The 21,227-nt window shown below is 41.5% G+C and overlaps 2 protein-coding genes across 2 annotated transcripts; both read left to right on the top strand.

Moving 5' to 3' along the window:
• Window positions 1–266: 266 nt before the first annotated feature.
• On the top strand, window positions 267–13,631 carry LOC5500863 (potassium voltage-gated channel subfamily H member 6). The gene is made up of 11 exons (XM_048723573.1): window positions 267–456; window positions 544–777; window positions 3,256–3,381; window positions 4,207–4,769; window positions 5,556–6,020; window positions 6,255–6,477; window positions 6,945–7,121; window positions 9,201–9,400; window positions 10,197–10,449; window positions 11,367–11,590; window positions 11,930–13,631. The coding sequence occupies exons 1-11, from the start codon at window positions 381–383 to the stop codon at window positions 12,326–12,328; spliced, it is 2,940 nt and encodes a 979-aa protein (XP_048579530.1). The 5' UTR covers window positions 267–380; the 3' UTR covers window positions 12,329–13,631.
• A 4,094-nt stretch (window positions 13,632–17,725) lies between these two features.
• On the top strand, window positions 17,726–21,227 carry LOC125560929 (deleted in malignant brain tumors 1 protein-like). Its single transcript, XM_048723372.1, has 4 exons — window positions 17,726–17,924; window positions 20,236–20,541; window positions 20,826–21,158; window positions 21,223–21,227. Exons 1-4 carry the CDS (start codon window positions 17,825–17,827, stop codon window positions 21,225–21,227), a joined length of 744 nt encoding a protein of 247 aa, XP_048579329.1. The 5' UTR covers window positions 17,726–17,824.

Genomic DNA, 21,227 nt, shown 5'->3' on the forward strand with positions numbered 1-21,227 from the left:
TTAGGCTGTGTGGACGTATGGGTAACCTCTGTCTATCTCATATCTATTTCATCTTGTGTAGCATGCAAATAATCTGTGCATACAAAGTCATGTTCCTAATCCTTAGTTTGGGTTACCGTCGTGACTTATTTAAGATCTATTTGTCAAATAATATCTTCTTCGACAAATATCTGATAATAGAACTTGATGATGTGTTGTCTTCACTTCTTGCTGAACAAATGGATTCCTGTTGTTTATGTTCAAGCAGTTGGCTCCTACCCCTCCCCAGCCATTTCTATGTACCGGCGCTGTGTTCTACAGTTGCATGTGCGAAGAGCTCGCACTCTGTTGAGATGCGTCGAACATCGTTGTCTGTGATAGACTAAGCCTATTTGAGCATCATGCCAGTTAAAAGGGGTCTTGTAGCGCCTCAAAACACTTTCATTCAGACTATTATCAAGAAGTTCGATGGATCGCGTAAGTAAAAGAGCGTCGATTCCTTATTGTATTGTCTTTGGCTTCGTGTCTAATTGATTTGTGTCCTTCGTTATTCCTATGCTCTAGCTGACCGAAACTTTGTGTTGGGTAATGCCCAAGCGGATGGATTGCCTATTATTTACTGCAATGAAGGATTTTGTGAGCTTACCGGATATAGCAGAGCAGAGTTAGTACAAAGGAATTGTAGTTGTGACTTTCTGTGTGGTCAAGGAACAAACGAAGTGGCCAAACAAGACGTAAAGAATGCTCTCAAAGGCACGGTAGAAAGGCATATAGAGATCCTTTACTACAGGAAAGACGGTAAGTTGCTGGTATTTATTGTAAATATAACATAAGAGGTTAATGATTATTTTACTGCCTGTAAAACTGTGATAATTCAAATTTGTAAACGTTGATTAGGCGCGCGGTTTTCATCGTAAAAGGAAGAGCTTCCAACATGTGTATAAAGTCATTCTACAGAGTACCTCATTGTTTCTTATTGGATAATTCATCTTTTAAACTACATTGCTAATACATTTGTAAAAGAAACTGTCAATGGAAAAACCGCGTTTGTAATTAATAATTGGAGTTTATTTTCTCACGATTTTGTAATCGCGAAACGCTGTTTTGGTCACCTGGCGGCAAAGGCCAGCTAGCGATAACTAGATCGCACTCAATTTGATGGAAATCTGAACTTGACGAGCAGAACTATATATATTGTAATATCCGCAGGATTTTTTTTTGCGCCTTTTGTCCTTATTCACACATTTTCATTGTACCCGTGATTTATTTCATGTAAACGAAACTACGGAGGATGTATAATTAGTGTTCCACCATACCACGATTACATGCCGTAATACTGTATGACAGTCGTCGAAGGCCGTATAAACATAATCTTTATATATACCTAAATACTTAAAGAGCAAATCTTTTTGTTTGTTTACTTCAGTTATAAGCACTCGGGTGTGAAATTTATGGCCCGTCATTTTATTTTTTTCTAAAAAAAAGTAATTCTTTTTCCAGTATCACGTAAGTATCTGGACTCATCTGGAGATATTAAAACAGAAATATAGCCTACGTTCCCCTACCCTCCTTTAGCGAATCGCATCTTAATTTTGATTTCCGCTTTTATTTGTTAGAAACATGCTTCTAAGATTAAGCGTTTTTTATTATTTTTCCCTCTAGCAGGGATTCCCCGCTAAGAATGAGCGCAAACAAGTTCAGATTTCTGTCTGTGTTCATAGTGAGCGCGGGCCTACAACTGATTGATGTCACTTAGCACAACGATATATCAGCAAGAGGCATAAATAATATAAATAACAACCAGGATTATTTCTTAAGCTCCGCGGAACTACCTCGTTTCTGACAGAAAGCTAAATAATGAAATCATTGTATTGCTCCATTTTTCTATTCATGTGGAATGGTTGATGAATGTAATGTGACAAGCTCAGCTTGCGGTCTTTTTGATATATATCAGGTTGTTTAAGCTATTTGAATAAATAAATTTGCGTTTCAATAGAGATATACACTCTGATTGATTGTTATGGCTGTATTCTGTTTTAATGAATTACTTTGCATAATGTGTTCTTAGTTGTGTTAATGCCTTTCTCGTTTTCCCTTCTGACACCTCACTGAGTGCTATTGTTATAAAAGAAAAACAGTCTATTCTTTTCCCATTGTTGCTTCTCAGTTTTTCTCTCTGGCGAAGAAAGACAATGTCCTTTTAAAATTTTCAATATTTCTCACGTCCCAATTAAAAATATTTTTATCTTGTCTAATAAGGTAAATTATTTACGTCACATATTTCTTTTTTTCATTGTCCTTTTTAGTTTAGAGAGTACTTTATATCATGACAAATTGGAAGGCTGGATCCAAGAATTTTACTAAAAAGTGGGAAATTGCAAATGGCCTTCATTAAGAAGTGAAGAAAAAAAATAACATATAAGGAATATTTTATATAAAAAGTACCAAATCTATTTATTTCTTCTAGATTAAAGTAAACAGAGAACATATCCAATAAATAAAAATTTGTGATAATGCTTGCAAGAAATGCTCTTAGAGTACATTATTTTGAGTTTGCGTTTCAAAAAATGCAAAAAATTGTTGCAAAAAATGAAACTTTTTCTAATCTCAAGCTTTGAAAGCTGTCTTATAGTTGGTACCTGTTTATTGTTGATGTACAGTATTTTGGTTTGGCTGTGGAAAGCTCCAACATTTTTTTAAGATGCGCTGTGTCATATTGTGTTATGGATGTGTTAAATATATATTTTTTTAATTTCTAACTACTACCAGAAATAGAATGCTTGCCTTTCAATTTTTTGTAAAATTATAGAATGCTTACCTCTCAACTGTTTTAAATTGAAATAAAAAATGAAATCCAGATAATTACAGAAAATGAGACAAGTGTGCTGTTGTCAATTTGCATGACATCAATACATACATAAATGTGACATATTACAGTAAGCTCTTCAGAGAAATATAAATAAATTGATAATGCTTTAAACAATCTTGGACCATTTTGCATCCTTGTATTTCAATTTCTTTGCTTTCCTGTTAGGTAATTTTTTTGTTGATACTAAAGAACAGGATACTCTTATATCACTTTCGTTGTGTTTTTAGGTAGTCCATTTCTGTGTTCTGTGCTTGGTGTTATAGCTCCCATATCAATGAGGTTTTGCTTTTTTAGGCATTCCATTCTTGTGTTGTTATAGCTCCCATATCACTGACATTTTTGGAAACAAATTCTTGTGTTCCGTGGTGGTTTTTAAAGCTCCTATATCACTTGGTTTTGCTTTTTAGGAAGCCCATTCTTGTGCTCTGTCCTTGTGGCCCCGGTGAAGGATGAGGCTGGCAGAGTGAGCATGTACATTGTCAATCATGAGGATGTCACATGGTCACCCAACAGAGACGACGTCATTAACCACAGTAAGTGAGAACATCATTAACATAGTATCTGTACAGGCCAGTACCCAGGGGGGGTGCAGGAGATGGAAAAGCACCCCCCCCCCCCCACAACGACTGAAAGTCCACTTTCAGTTCTCAATAGACATGCTATTTGTAGACAAAACTATAATGCATAAGCTAGATCACTCTGGTATGTAGCCAAATTCATCAATAAACGTCCTGTGGAGATACTGCAAAGGCATAAAAAAAATCTTCTTTTGTTCTTTTGGAAAAATTAGGTCCACTTTTTCGGATTTCCCACTCCCCCTTCCCCCCCCCCCCAAAGAAAAATCAGGGGTACAGGCTTGTTGTACCCACACTCCTGTTGTATTTAATGAGGGTGATGAGCTCCAAAATTTATTGATAGTTGGTGTCTTTGAAGTTGAATGAAAGTTTATAGGCAGGAAAGAGAACCAACTTACAGCGCAACCAGTAAAACCTTAAACACTTAGAATGTGTGGAATGTTTATTGTCTTCTGACGAGTGAGACGCGAGAATTCAGACACCAAGACTTTATAAAGACGTGTTTCTAGTTGACTGTTTGAATATCTCGCGAGTGATTGGTCGGGACAAGGCATCTATATATATTTTCTATGCTCATAGTTTTACTGGTAGCGCTGTTATCTTTCCAGAATATATTCTATTTTTGTTTTGATCAATAGATTGCTCTTGGAGCAGCTGAACATAAAGAATAATTAGTTAGCGTTATCATTAATATCGCCCAAGGAGAAGTCTAGTTATCTTAATGCTTATCCACCTTATAGAAATGAACATTTATGACTCCATGACATCTGTTTTCTTTTTTAGCTACGTGTTTCAATTTCACCAAACCATCTCGCCATGTTGTGTCATTCAAACGGCGAAATGTTGAAAAAGATGAGCGAGAGTCACTGGAAAGTGGGTCAGGGCACTACAAGAAAGTTGAGCGGCCCAACTCTCTTCCAACATCCAGCGCCAACAGTACTGTCCAATCCCCAGAGTTCATCCCCTTGATGAGCATCCACCCCCCTACGCCGCCGGAGTGTTCAGAAGAACCAGACACACGGTCCTTATTGCCAGACCGGCGAGTATCCAGTTCACTGAACAACCTCCACTGCGACAGTCCTGGAATGCAGCGAGCAGAGTTATTCATGAATGACTCCACCCGACTGCCTCCACATTCGTTAGCCGCAGCCTTCCGTCCTGATGCAGACAACCTTTTCCTGCCAATAAAACCAAAAATTGCGTCTGCCGCTTCTGATACAACACTCTGGAAGACAAGGAGTCAGCACTCCTCTGACCAAAACATGGACATGTACAACTCTATGATGAAGCTTTCACCGAACCTTCAGCCTGTAATACAACAAGGAAAGAGAGAGAAAGTTGCCCAGGTAATTCTTGGGGTGATTTATAATTATGTATCTCGTTGTGGGATCTTGTAAAGATGAAAACAAATCTAAAAATCCGAGAAAAATCCGGAAAAGGGGGGGGGGGGCACCATATAAGAATAAAAGCTGCAAATGTATTATATAGTGTTGAGTTCTGTTTATATATGAATGGTCATCAAAAAATGGAGAGGGAGGGGCACTTCTATCCAGTTTTTTCTCGGATTTTTTTTTGTGTGCAGTGTTTATTCCGAAATTTACCCCAAAATTAAAATCCTTACATTAGTAAACATTCCGACTTCGCTTAACAATATACAGGGGCGGATAAAGGTGGGGTGGATTGGGTGGATATCCACCCCCCTTTTTGAGTAAAAAAAAATTAAAAAGTCACTTTTTTTGTAGAAAATAAATGTCTGAGGGACGGGAGGTTCTGTTCATTTTCCTTCGCCTGCTGCATTATCCACCCCCCATTTTGTAATCCTGGATCCGCCCCTGAATATACCCTTTCCTTTAGGTAGTGTAACACGCGTTGTTTGCAATATTAATTTTTACTCAGCATTCGTTGCACGAAAAATCGAATACCGTGGTCTGGCCAAACGAAACAGACGAAACGAACAAAGGAAAAAGTCGGCGCTAGTCGGCGCATAAAAACTGAAGAATCTGATTTTAAAAAAACGACACGTGTAACGGTCAACAAACGCTTTTTTAACCGTGTACGCTGAAAACAAACTTACACTTCTACTTCCCGAGCTATGGCATCCTGAGCTCACTCTATTTACTGTTCCGTTCTAGGTTATGTCTTTAGGAGCGGATGTACTACCTGAATATAAGCTGCAAGCTCCTAACATCCATCCCTGGACTATTTTACATTACTCAGTATTCAAAGCATTTTGGGACTGGCTCATTCTCTTCCTCGTCATTTACACGGCCATCGTCACTCCTTATATGGCGTCCTTTATCCTCACACGTGACAAAATGCGGGACGAACTGAATAAAGACCCCGAAACTCGGCGGGATTATGGTAGCGGAGCGCGCGAGGTGTATAGTGATCCTCTAGTTATTCTAGATTATCTTGTGGACGTAATGTTTATTGTGGACATCTTTATTAATTTCCGGACCACATTTGTGGACAGTAACGATGAGGTGGTGTCGCACCCTTGCAGGATCGCGGTTCATTATTTTAAGACTTGGTTTGTGATCGACCTGATGGCCGCTATCCCATTTGAGCTTCTAATCATGGCTGGCAATACTGATGAGGTGAGAAACAAAGCCTAATTGTCCTTTGAAATGCAAACGCAATAAAACGCAACTACTTGATTTTCTTGTATAACTCTCCGGCTCTGATTTGTATTCAGCTTGGGTTCTAAAAAAACGGTAGACAATGGGAATATCTCGAACCACCCGTTATCGTTTTCTCTTTAATCGTGGTATTTCATGGTATTTCTACGAGCCTGCACTTCTATACTGTAAATAAGAATGCTTTATTCACAGACCACGACGCTGATTGGTTTACTGAAGACAGCCCGCCTACTTCGCCTTGTGCGGGTTGCGCGTAAGCTAGATCATTACTCGGAGTATGGCATGGCAGTGCTTTGTCTCCTCATGTGTTCATTTGCGCTCTTGGCTCATTGGTTAGCCTGTATCTGGTACGCAATAGGCAATCTGGAGCGACAGCGAACCAATAGCACCCATGGGTGGCTAGACGTCTTAGCAGGTAGCTTGCAGTTCTACCTTTTTTTCTCCATTTTAAATTTAATTTTTTAAATGTTAGCTGTCAAAGTCAATAAGTAATATTGAATAATATTAAATAGGCTTGCGCGTACAAAGGTAACTCGTCCTCCTAGTTCACACAAAATACTAGAATTTGCGTCCATCCAATCAGCGAACGAGAAAAATGAGCGAAGGGAAAAATTCTCTCCAAAACGTGCATGTTTGAAGCATAAACCAACGCGATGGATAGATGATCGGCACAAATGGTAGAAATAATTCATATTGCTGGCGAGACGGTGGCGATACACTGGCCCATCAATGCTGGCGCAGTTTGGCGAGTGTCGGCGAAATCTGCACGGAGCTGAAGTTTTTCACTTTTAATGCACTTTGATGCACTAGTTACTTAGTTCAAACAACTTAGCTATGTCCAAAAGTTGTCCTTTACTGAACACCGTGCCATTGCTTTTTCAGAGCAAATTCACCGGCCCTTTGATGAGAAGGAGGTTGATAGCGGTCCCGATATAGAGTCCAAGTACATCACAGCACTGTACTTCACGTTAAGCAGCCTGACAAGCGTAGGCTTTGGGAACGTCTCTCCCAACACCAACGCAGAAAAGATCTTCTCCATTTGCGTCATGCTTATCGGGTGTAAGTATGCATGGATTGGATGGACAGTAAGTATGCATGGATTGGATGGACAGTAAGTATGCATGGATTGGATGGACAGTAAGTATGCATGGATTGGATGGACAGTAAGTATGCATGGATTGGATGGACAGTAAGTATGCATGGATTGGATGGACAGTAAGTATGCATGGATTGGATGGACAGTAAGTATGCATGGATTGGATGGACAGTAAGTATGCATGGATTGGATGGACAGTAAGTATGCATAGATTGGATGGACAGTAAGTATGCATGGATTGGATGGACAGTAAGTATGCATGGATTGGATGGACAGTAAGTATGCATGGATTGGATGGACAGTAAGTATGCATGGATTGGATGGACAGTAAGAATGCATGGATTGGATGGACAGTAAGTATGCATGGATTGGATGGACAGTAAGTATGCATGGATTGGATGGACAGTAAGTATGCATAGATTGGATGGACAGTAAGTATGCATGGATTGGATGGACCTTTGAGCTTGGGGTAGGACTGTGTTGTTGATAGGAGAGTGTAAGTATGCATGGATTGGATGGACCTTTTAGCTTGGAGTAGGACTGTGTTGTTGATAGGAGAGTGTAAGTATGCATGGATTGGATGGACAGTAAGTATGCATGGATTGGATGGACAGTAAGTATGCATGGATTGGATGGACAGTAAGTATGCATAGATTGGATGGACAGTAAGTATGCATGGATTGGATGGACAGTAAGTATGCATGGATTGGATGGACAGTAAGTATGCATGGATTGGATGGACAGTAAGTATGCATGGATTGGATGGACAGTAAGTATGCATGGATTGGATGGACAGTAAGTATGCATGGATTGGATGGACAGTAAGTATGCATGGATTGGATGGACAGTAAGTATGCATAGATTGGATGGACAGTAAGTATGCATGGATTGGATGGACAGTAAGTATGCATGGATTGGATGGACAGTAAGTATGCATAGATTGGATGGACAGTAAGTATGCATGGATTGGATGGACAGTAAGTATGCATAGATTGGATGGACAGTAAGTATGCATGGATTGGATGGACAGTAAGTATGCATAGATTGGATGGACAGTAAGTATGCATAGATTGGATGGACAGTAAGTATGCATGGATTGGATGGACCTTTGAGCTTGGGGTCGGACGGTGTTGTTGATAGGAGAGTGTAAGTATGCATGAATTGGATGCACATTTGAGCTTGGGGTAGGACTGTGTTGTTGAGGGGAGAGTGTAAGTATGTACGGATAGGATGCACATTTGAGCTTGGGGTAGGACTGTGTTGTTGATGGGAGAGTGTAAGTATGCATGAATCGGATGGACCTTTGAGCTTGGGGTAGGACTGTGTTGTTGATGTCAGAGTTTAAGTATGTATGAATTGGATGCACATTTGAGCTTGGGGTAGGACGGTGTTGTTGATGGGAGAGTGTAAGTATGCACGTATTGGATGCACATTTGAGCTTGGGGTAGGACTGTGTTGTTGATGTCAGAGTGTAAGTATGCATGAATTGGATGCACATTTGAGCTTGGGTTACGACAGTGTTGTTGATAGGAGAGTGTAAGTTTGCATGTATTGGATGCACATTTGAGCTTGGGGTAGGACGGTGTTGTTGATGGAAGAATGCATTGCTCTTGTACCTTGCCGACGATAAATTATTTGATGGAGGTATCTTTGTCTCTCTTCTCAAACCCAAACTATTTGCAGCACGTTATTTTTGTCTTTTTTTGTATTTTTTTTTTTTTGTATTCGTTCTCTTGGCTATTTTTGATATCCTCCCAGGAAAAAAAGAAAATTTTTGAAACCGGCCATTTTCAAAACGATTTTAAGTTGAATTGTTATTTTTGATTGAATTTTTAATATTTTTTTGCGATAAAAGCAATTTAAGCAATATTTATTTAGATATTGCTTACATTGCTTTTATAGCAATAGCTATATATGTTTTGATACTGATTTTTATTTTTGATATTTTTTACCGATTTATCGAAGCATTTATAAGTAGGCATCTTGAATATATTTCTTATTTGGGCTTTTCTAGATAATCATCTTTTGGTTATACCTTTCAGCTCTGTTCTATGCCGCGATTTTCGGGAACGTTGCGGCTATCATCGCCCGACTCTACTCGAACACAGCTCGATACCATGCGCAGATGCAGAGAGTGCGTGAATTTATCCGCTTCCACCAGATCCCTAACCCTCTGAGACAGCGCATCGAAGACTACTCACACCATATATGGTCTTATACCAACGGCATCGACATGGACCAGGTAGGACTGGTAACTAGTGGTGAAACTGTCCATATATTGTCTTATACCAACGGCATCGACATGGACCAGGTAGGACTGGTAACTAGTGGTGAAACTGTCCATATATGGTCTTATACCAACGGCATCGACAAGGACCAGGTAGGACTGGTAACTAGTGGTGAAACTGTCCATATATGGTCTTATACCAACGGCATCGACATGGACCAGGTAGGACTGGTAACTAGTGGTGAAACTGTCCATATATGGTCTTATACCAACGGCATCGACATGGACCAGGTAGGACTGGTAACTAGTGGTGAAACTGTCCATATATGGTCTTATACCAACGGCATCGACATGGACCACAGGTAGGACTGGTAACTAGTGGTGGAACTGTCCATATATGGTCTTATACCAACGGCATCGACATGGACCAGGTAGGACTGGTAACTAGTGGTGAAACTGTCCATATATGGTCTTATACCAACGGCATCGACATGGACCAGGTAAGACTGGTAACTAGTGGTGGAACAGTCCATATATGGTCTTATACCGACGGCATCGACATGGACCAGGTAGGACTGGTAACTAGTGGTGGAACTGTCCATATATGGTCTTATACCAACGGCATCGACATGGACCAGGTAAGACTGGTAACTAGTGGTGGAACTGTCCATATATGGTCTTATACCAACGGCATCGACATGGACCAGGTAGGACTGGTAACTAGTGGTGGAACTGTCCATATATGGTCTTATATCAATCGGTTGACATGTAATCTAATTCGCTTGTTTCACCTTTTTGTTGTTGTTGTCAGGTATTAGGGGGGTTTCCGGAGTGTCTTCAAGCAGATATCTGTCTGCACTTGAATGCCAATGTACTGACCACATATCGAGCATTCACCTCTGCGAGTCAAGGCTGCCTCCGCTCCCTGGCGCTCAAACTGCGAACTACACACCTCCCCCCTGGGGACTTTATCATCTACCAAGGTGACGAGATCAGTCACCTCTACTTTCTCGTGAGAGGGACTGTTGAGGTGCTCAAAGATGACACCATCATGGCAATACTAGGTGAGCAGGAAGACGAAATAATGATGTTGGTTCTCGCTTGGACGCAAATGCAACTGTTTGATTATCTTGCACTTTTGTTTGACCGATTCTCACTTGTGTTGCGCTTGTGTTTGACATATTCTCACTTGTGTTGCGCTTTTGTTTGACCGATTCTCACTTGTGTTGCGCTTGTGTTTGACATATTCTCACTTGTGTTGCGCTTGTGTTTGACCGATTCTCACTTGTGTTGCGCTTTTGTTTGACCGATTCTCACTTGTGTTACGCTTTTGTTTGACATATTCTCACTTGTGTTGCGCTTGTGTTTGACCGATTCTCACTTGTGTTGCGCTTGTGTTTGACCGATTCTCACTTGTGTTGCGCTTGCGTTTGACCGATTCTCACTTGTGTTGCGCTTGTGTTTGACCGATTCTCACTTGTGTTGCGCTTGTGTTTGACCGATTCTCACTTGTGTTGCGCTTGTGTTTGACCGATTCTCACTTGTGTTGCGCTTGTGTTTGACCGATTCTCACTTGTGTTGCGCTTGTGTTTGACCGATTCTCACTTGTGTTGCGCTTTTGTTTGACATATTCTCACTTGTGTTGCGCTTGTGTTTGACATATTCTCACTTGTGTTGCGCTTGTGTTTGACATATTCTCACTTGTGTTGCGCTTGTGTTTGACATATTCTCACTTGTGTTGCCCTTTTGTTTGACATATTCTTACTTGCGTTGCGCTTTTGTTTGACCGATTCTCACTTGTGTTGCGCTTTTGTTTGACCGATTCTCACTTGTGTTGCGCTTGAGTTTGACATATTCTTACTTGCGTTGCGCTTTTGTTTGACCGATTTTCACTTGTGTTGCGCTTGCGTTTGACTGATTCTCACTTGTGTTTTCTACGTTTTGGGGAAAAAGTGTTTACAGTTTTCCATTTACCTTCAAGGAAAGGGGGATAGCTTCGGCGAAAACTTCGGCCTTTCGCCAAACCGCCCTCCTGGGAACTCACACGTCAGCATCCGGGCCCTCACGTACTGCGATCTTCGGGCTATATCGCGTGACGACCTTGTAAATACCATGCGCATGTACCCGAATTTTCAGCAGACGTTCAACCAAGATTTAGAGATTACATATCTGTTAAGGGAACGCGAAGGAGCAGGCAGTACCAAGGTAAGACGAAATTTAAAGATCCAATCGGGAGCAAACCTATTTTGTAACGATACTTTTAGGCACAGAACTGCGTTTTTATGATTTTTTTTCTTGTTTAGTAATGTAGAGAAAGCAATTAAGATATCAAACATTAACTTATTTACTCTAAAAAGACTAAAAAGAATCTGGTGTCGTCATAATCCTCCAAATTATTTGAAAATCCTGTACCCGCCATACCACTTATAGTCGTGGGTTACCTGTGGGGACGTCTAGGGCGTTTTTTACATATCCACTTGAAGAGATGTAGCCAAACTTTACAAGACCAAGTCTTTTATTACAAATTATTGCTGTTTCACCCAGGAGCTGAATTCTTCGTGCAATTCGGAAACACTGCAGAAATACACGGAGTCGGCGTCTTCTACGCCCGTGGTCCAGCGAACTCCCAAGGGCGTAGATTGTCGCCATACGGACGATGCTGCATCAGATGCGGAAGACGTCGGCAATGAGTCGTCATGTGAAACTTGTAAATCGCACAACGCAAGTGGAGAGAAATTGTCGGAATTAAATACCAGTTGTGGATTTTGTCGAGATTGTATGCGTGGAATGGCAATATTGGATTCAACCGTACAAAAGCTCTCATCCCGACTCGATAGGCTTGAGTCCAAGTTGTCTTCAGACGTGGAAAGTATTTGTGAACTAATAAGGTCACTTGAACGATCTATCAGAGTCGTACGGCCCTGCCCAAATACTGAAGTCTGATGAACAAAGGCGGATCTCACTGATGGCGCATGTGGCGTGTTACTGAGTTTTGAAGGCAAGAACAGTTTTAAAATTGTGGCGCATACTGGAGTGGGGAACTTGCAAATTATTCTTCTTATAATTTTTGTCCACTTGAAGATTTATCAATTAAATCTCATCGAACCAATGGAACTTGAGCATGCAATCAAATTTTATTGTACAAAGAATTTTATAGAGATAGACTGTACAAAAGCAAATGACATTTTCTTTTCGCAAATACGGTATTTAAAGATTATTTATATATGTTTATCTTATGCAAGCCTGTTGGGAAATTGGAAAGCATCTTGGTAGCCACGGTATTGGACTCTAATTTAAGCTTTTTACTATTCACCGATACAAATTTTACTACAAACTACGCTTTTAGTAAGTGCTGACAAAACACTATTTTTTTTTTCATGTTGCCCTACGGAATATCAAAGTTTCTGGTTGGAGCCCCATTCAGCCATATTAATAGACTAGGCTCTTTCTTTATTTAAGTTTGGGACACTAAAGCCTCTCCCCCACCCCCCACCCCTCCTGACTATTTTTTAAGCCCCTTCTTTTTATCCATCCGTCTCCCCCTTAAAATAATTAACTGTTTCTTAACAATCCACTCTATAACTATTGGCAAGGACTTTGATTGTTTTCACGATGTTGCCTGCGCATCCAAAATGCCACAGATTGGCGGGCCACAGCTGATCCAAAATGCGGACGAAAAGGAATTCGATTCCATAACTCCGCAAAAGAAGCACTCTGACAGCATTTTCTATAGCTTTATCTGTAAAGTCCACTTCGTACCCATTTTTAGATCATCTGTGGCCCGCCAGTCTGGAATTTTGGATGCGCGCGCAACATCGTGAAAACGTTCTATTATCTTTTAGAGTTCACCAACTAGAGGTCTATCACAAATCCTGCATTCCGATTGGCTGAGCTACTAATGGGCTATTAGTGATAGACGGTGTGTAGCGAAATGCTCGGGAAAAAAGCGGCTGCATCGCGATTTGCCGAAGTTAGCGACGACTTTTTAACGGACTTAGATAGTGCTATCCCAGAAAAAAAAAAAAGCAACCAGATTTGGAATGGGGTGAGAAAACAACCAAAATAGCCGATAAATTCATGTAATATTTTTAAGTTGTTCAACTTTCAGCGGGAAATCCCCGAGGGATGTGAGAGATGTAAGTAACATTTTTATCGTGTTTGTTTACAATAAGTTTACATTTTGCTGAATGAAAGTCAAACAGAGTTTACTTATCCAATAAAAGAAAGAAATGACTGCAAGGCTAAATCGTTGTATACAAGTATTTTATGCTTCGGGTCCAGGGGCGTGGCCAGGGGGTGGCCTAGGCCCCCCCTCCCCTTCTCATCAACCAAAAATACAGTAAATGTATGAGACATTATCTAAAATACAGGAGAAAATGCCTTGAAAGTCCCTTTTTGGCCCCCTCCTGTTAAAAATCCCTGCTACGCGCTGGGTTGGACAAATGATGGTACTGAATGGCTGCACGTTGTCGACTGTAAGCAACAACTACATGAAGTAGAATCTCGCCTGCTTAAATATTTATATTCAAGTTAACATTTTTTTTACTGGGATAACTGTGGAAGCCCAGTCATAAAATGCAACTGTTTTTTTTTTTCTGTCGTCTCGCGCTTTGCACAATTCAATTCCCAAGAACCCTTGCGCCATAGGCGATACTTCTTATTCATTGGTTACCTCAACCACGTGAGACCACGTGCACCGTCAATATGATCGACGCTGTCATATATCTGATAGCTTATTGGTGATTCCCGATAGCGTGAGGGCTCGTAGCGACGTAGGAATTTCGCTTCGTTCTTTCTTTCGTCTTGCAAAGTACCAAGAACACGACAGAAAATGGAGGTCAATCTTAAGGATGTTTCACTTTTTACTCGTCGGAGTGTTGAAATTGAAGACGAGGAGATCTCTGTGCTGGATGGAGATCGACACCCCTTCCATTCGTGGAGGGTGCTGCTACGGCAGCAAAACACGAAGAGACCGCAAACACGGTCGTCACCTCTCCTATTCGTGAGAGAATTGCAACGGCAGTGGAAAAAGAAGCCCAGGCTATTTAAGGCATGACAATGGGCTTATACGCGGAACAAAATGATTTTCTTGAATATCTCGCACTCGCATATCTACCATCTACATGGTATGGCAATAAAGCTTGGTAAGTGGTAGATCGTGGTAACTTACAATAGCTGAAATTGTTGTTGCCATGGAAACACGTTTTATTGCAGAAATTTGAATTGCCACAATTCAAAAATATAAATATTTTTTTATTTTGATGACGTTAGCATATTATTGCTACTAGTGAGGCATCGATGACGTCACCAATCACGTGACCATAGTTTTGCACTTCCCTTGACACATACATGAAACTTGCTAAGTTTGGTTGTCATACGATGCTTTTAAGGGACGGACGGACGGACGAAAACTCGAGTCGATGGGTTACCAGTATTTGTTACCATAAACTACTTACTAACCGAGAGTGAGGTCATGCCGGGAAATATCAAATTGAAGCTTTGCGCTCCCAAAGCCTCGGTCGATACGCCAAAGCCTCAGTTTGATATTTCCCGGCATGACCTCACTCTCGGTAAGTAAGTAGCTAGTCACGACTACCAATTAGCCAATCACAGCGCGCGTACTCTCTTAGCCATATAATTATTGTTTTATATACCACTTTTTCTTAGGTCCCATACCTAAGAAAAAGTGGTATCGCGCCGCTTCTCATATCCGATATAAAATCTATAAAATAGACTTTTTTTATTCGATACTGGGTTTGTAGTATTTTATATTTTGAGTCTATTTTTCCACAGCAATGTCCAGTCCAGAACTACAATGATTGCAAATCATTGCCCAAGAAATAAAACAAAATTGATTGCTACATTATTTTAAACCAAGGCAAACACATCCACAGAGAGAGATTCTTTAGAAATCAGTGGGCTCCAGTGAATACAGCAGTGTACTTACATGCAGAAGCTTATTGTTAGGGAGAAGCAGGAGATCATAAATTCTGTATAGTTCACTATATGTTATCACATGAGCAGTAATCCTTTCAGTAGCTATTATCATGGCCACCACTTAGACCCAAATAGCTTACTGCGTATGTACAGGCATGCAGCTCGGGGTGGGCACACGGGTTGTGTTCCTCCCACTCAACCACAAAAATCAGTCTTATTTTAAATATACTTATTTTCAGTAATATCTAAGATTGCACATCCCCTCCACAACTGGTTGTCTGTTATGGTTCTCATACTTCACCCTTCCCTTTCTAGGCATACAATAATGCCTTCAATTAAATAATTTCTTTTGTCTAATAAAATTAGACTACAAGCAAATTTGTTCCTTTTCTCTTATAAAACAGACAAAGAAACCATGAAACAAAGAGTTAGTGATCAGCCAAGACAGTGGCTGCAAAGAAAAGGGGGTCTTGCAATACAAAATGTGCTAACTGCCCCACACAAGTCTAAAATAATATAGATTTAACAATTGCAATTGAATGACCAACCAGTCTATGAGCTCGAGCACTTTACTTCTCCATGAGAACTTCTAGTTATTATATCTTAAGGTGGTGGGCAGTAGAATGTTTGTCATACATGTCACAACACAGGGCCCAAACAAATTGCAGATCTCAGGTATCCCAGTCAACCCTGTACGCATGGTATATGTTTGACCACCTAGTTGGTGAATTCTTAAACAATTAGACATCTTGGACTACGATTTTGAAGACCATTTTAGACCATTCGGCCTCGAGGTCTAACACTTATACCCCTAAATTCAAACGTGTTCTTTTTTTTATAAAAAAAATACAACATCATATACTGTGACATCATATACGAGTACAGCCATAGTTAGGAAAGTTTGAAAGGTTTATTTTTGCAGGAAAATAAAAAAATACCAAGAGAAACGAAATACTTGAAGCGTTTTTTTGTATAAAAATGCTGGTCTATTGTCAGAGGCCTGGGCGCGAATGTCCTGGCCAAGAGATGTTTTTTGTGACTCGTCGGAAAACTATTTCTCCACCAAAGGGAAGCCCTTTAATACTTTTCTTTCTCAATGTCGAGCGCTTGATTTTCTTTTTTCCAAATCCGCTAATCTGTTCCCTGCTAGCAGAGGCCTCTTTTCTGCGAAATACAGAGAAAAGAGGCCTCTGCTAGCAGGGAAGCTAATCTGCCGCATATGGCAATAAAGTGGATATGAATCTCACATGCTAGCATCGGTTTTAAAAGTTTTTTTAGCAGTGATAAGCGTATTCTTTTTTTTTCATCGCAAAGATCTTACGTGAACAAAATTCGACAGAGCAACACTGGATGCAGTAGCCACTCAGTTGGCACTTGAACTCTTTACAACAGCAAAGGTTTCGTGCTTAGAAACGTATATGTCCTGGCGAATCTCCTTGATATTTTTGTTATGTTATTCAATGGATATCGATAACAGTATGGTTGACCCTATTAAACACAAAAGGAAGTCGTGAGCGTTGTAGCGTGAGTGAAGGTGATTTGCTATTAGCGCGTCAATATCATAAACTTCCTGTGCACGTTTATCTTTCGCCGTCATGCTTTCCCTAGCTACACCAGATACAAATATTTTCCAAAAATAATATTCTACTTGCAATGCAAAGTTCTGATCTTTAAATGGTGTTTAAAATAATGAATGGTCACAATAATATTAGCAAGAGCTTTTCAGGGCCGTAAAGGACATCGCCACTGTAGTCGCGCGCGGGGGGGGGGGGGGGGGGGGGGGGGCAAGTTAGTAGACGTGTCAGAAGTAGAGAAGTTTAGATCACACGCCCAAGTGAGTAGACGTGCGTGGAGCTAGAGTGCGCCACGTGACCGCAAAGTACGACGTTAGATCTTCTAGCATGCGCAGTAGAGAAATTCGAATCTTCGGGTGACTTTGTAAATGAACAGAAAGACAGATTTCAGGCACCGTTTAAGCGTTAAATGTTAGGACAACATTACCCAAGTTTTCTCTTTTTTCTCCATGATTAAACAATGATCGTGAAATTGCTGAATGTGGCTGAATGTGAGTGAACCCTTGCATGACAATCCAAAATTCACTGAGGGTATCAAAGAAACACAACAGTAATGATTGTCCTTATATATTTCATAAACCTTTATAATATCAGCCCAAATATCCCCCACCCCCTACAAACACGCATGTCTTAGTTACTATCTTAGATCCACCCTACCGAAGCACAAGAAGCAGGCTTAGCCGCCAAACAAAATAATATGAGCACGAGTCATCAAATTTCTTTGGACTGCCGAAAGAAAAATAAAATGCGATCAAAACAAGTGCGTCTGACATGTGAACCTGCCTCGGCGTGTCCCGCAAGGCCCTGGTGCAACTACTGACCTACTCTTTGACTCATTTATATCATAACGCGTCAGGTACTTTTAGTGCCATTTATTCGCAGTTTACCTGAGAAAGACGTTTGCTTTTTTGAGTAATGGTATTAAGCTATGGAGGCTGCCATCCACAGTAAACCGTTACATCTACTCATGCTCTTAGGGATATTGTTTAACCATAATGTGGTCTCTTCGCGGGCGACCCGCGTTCAAGGTATGACGAGTCTCCTCAATGGTTTTTTCGTTTTCTTTCTTTTGGTCGTTTCTTTTTCTAAATACGTGTTGCTGATATTCTCTATTTGATTTCATTTAGTTTTATTGAAAAATGAAATAGGAAGTTTTAAAAACTTTAAAGGGGGGAATTCGCGGCGATGTCACGGAGCGCGTTCAACTCATTACCCCATTGATCGACCAACAATGCTAACCGCTAGCAACAAACGTCTCTTACGATCTAGGAGCTAACATTTTCCCTCTTTCCTTAGTCCTAATGACGGCAGACAATTTCTCTATAAGGTGTTCAGGGGGATAGATTATGGAATAGTGTTTCGATAACGGAAGAGTGACTTGTCCGGTCACGTCCTCAGAGACTCCACACGGGCACGGGTCCCTAATCAAGCCTCTTGTAAAACTTCTATACCGCTTTATCCGAGATGAATTGTTTCCTTTTCAACCCTTCGTGAGCACTTTCGATGACCAAGCATTTCAAATGGTTTTGAGATTCAAATAAAATACCTTTAGCGTTGATTTAGATGTGGTGAACCGCCAGAGCATCCTACCCGTGACGCTATCTATTACACGAATTAAAGTTTACAGACTATATTTGTACCCGCGATTCGCGGACAAGGAGAGATAATCACGACACAAACTTTGATTACACACTCGAACGATAACAACAACAACTCTGAACTTTATTTTGACACTTCCGATTACCTCAACGATTAAAGGATATACGTATTTTGGGCTCACTAACTGTAGTCCTTGAATCTGTAAACTATCCGTAAATTCGTAAACTAAAACTGCTGTATTCGTTGCCGTGTTTGTTGTGAAACTGCCGTATTCGTTGCCGGGTTTGTTGTGAAACTGCCGTATTCGTTGCCGGGTTCGTTGTGAAACTGCCGTATTCGTTGCCGGGTTTGTTGTGAAACTGCCGTACGTTGCCGGGTTTGTTGTGAAACTGCCGTATTCGTTGCCGGGTTTGTTGTGAAACTGCCGTATTCGTTGCCGGGTTTGTTGTGAAACTGCCGTATTCGTTGCCGTGTTTGTTGAGAAACTGCTGTATTCCTTGCCGTGTTTGTTGTGAAACTGCTGTATTCGTTGATGGGTTTGTTGTGAAACTGCTGTATTGCCGGGTTTGTTGTGAAACTGCTGTATTCGTTGCCGGGTTTGTTGTGAAACTGCTGTATTCCTTGCCTTGTTTGTTGTGAAACTGCCGTATTCGTTGACGGTTTTTTTGGGGTATGTTGTGTGGTATCAAATTCTACGAATGGATATATGTATTAACAACTATAACCTGTAAAAATGTCTAAGGGAGGCAAAAAGACCTTGTAAAACCTTGAAAACAAACGCCTTGACCGTATGCGATTGCTATCCACGCCTTGACCGTATCCGATTGCTATACGCGCCTTGACTGTATCCGATTGTTATTCACACCTTGACCGTATGCGATTGCTATCCACGCCTTTACCGTAGTGGATTGCTATCCACGCCTTGACTGTATCCGATTGCTATCCACACCTTGACCGTATGCGATTGCTATCCACACCTTGACCGTATGCGATTGCTATCCACACCTTGACCGTATACGACTGCTATCCACGCCTTGACCGTATGCGACTGCTTTGCACGTCTTGACCGTATGCGACTGCTATCCACGCCTTGACCGTATGCGACTGCTATTCACACCTTGACCGTATGCGATTGCTATCCACGCCTTGACCGTATGCGATTGCTATCCACGCCTTGACCGTATGCGATTGCTATCCACGCCTTGACCGTATGCGATTGCTATCCACGCCTTGACTGTATGCGATTGCTATCCACGCCTTGACCGTATGCGACTGCTTTGCACGTCTTGACCGTATGCGACTGCTATCCACGCCTTGACCGTATGCGACTGCTTTGCACGCCTTGACCGTATGCGATTGTTATTCACACCTTGACCGTATGCGATTGCTATCCACGCCTTGACCGTATGCGACTGCTATCCACGCCTTGACCGTATGCGACTGCTATCCACGCCTTGACCGTATGCGACTGCTATCCACGCCTTGACCGTATCCGATTGCTATCCACGCCTTTACCGTAGTGGATTGCTATCCACGCCTTGACCGTATCCGATTGCTATCCACGCCTTGACCGTATGCGACTGCTATCCACGCCTTGACCGTATACGACTGCTTTACACGCCTTTTCCCTCTATGTACAATTGGCGAACGCAAACATATGAAATCGGATTTGAGGACAATAATAATTTCGGGTATTTGATGCCTACTTTACGGTCTTGGTGTGACCTTTCTATTTTTTAGTTCGTTTAGTTAATGGCACAAACATCTGGGAAGGAAGAGTTGAGGTACTTCACCAAGGCGTCTGGGGCACAGTGTGTGACGATGATTGGGACATCAATGACGCCCGAGTTGTTTGCACAATGCTTGGGTACGGAGTCAAGTCTGCGGTCGGTCAAGCGCGGTTTGGTCAGGGGTCTGGACAAATATGGATGGACGATGTTCGCTGTACTGGCACCGAAAAAGATTTAGCGTCGTGTCGGTTTCTAGGATGGGGGAAACATAACTGCGGCCACAGCGAAGATGCGGGGGTCATATGTGTTAATTTGGGTAATAAGCTTTGTTGCTATGTCTTTTTTGTGCAGAAGTCTCTTACATGACATTGTAAAAATAGTTAGTTCCTAGCTCACCTCCGTGAAACGTGCGCGTGTCCAACACCACCACAATAAGCTTTACGGCTCAATGGGATCCACCGCCAGGTTCTAATGGGCATCTTCTTGGGTACCAAGTGTTTTACTCCTAAGTAAACTCTTCAGTAATTCAAAGTATCAGAACAGGATGTTAGCCCGCCAGTAGGGTGTTAGCCTCTTTATTTTACTGAGCTTTTGTTTTAGTTCTCGCCCGCATGGTCGATGGCCCGGTACCATTTGCTGGCCGGGTAGAGCTGAACTTCAAGGGACGTGGCTGGGGTACAGTATGTGATGATGGACAACAGTGGGGAATGAACGAAGCCAATGTTATTTGCAAATCTCTGGGATACCCTGGCGCAGTAGCCTCCTCGTCCAGAGCCCGCTATGGCCCAGGAAACGGCACTATATGGCTATCAAATGTCACATGTACCGGTGCAGAATCCTCTCTTCAGTCATGCTCACATAGCGGATGGGGCACACCCTCCTGCGATCACGCGACGGACGTTGGTGTGTCTTGCATTCCTGTTTCGTCGCGAGGTAGGAGGACTTTATATGTCTCGTCATTATCTTGCTTAAGTGCTGAATTTACTTTGGCAAAAAGCATAA

The sequence above is a fragment of the Nematostella vectensis genome, chromosome 2 (genome assembly GCF_932526225.1).
Source record: "Nematostella vectensis chromosome 2, jaNemVect1.1, whole genome shotgun sequence".
Classification (NCBI taxonomy): Eukaryota; Metazoa; Cnidaria; class Anthozoa; order Actiniaria; family Edwardsiidae; genus Nematostella; species Nematostella vectensis.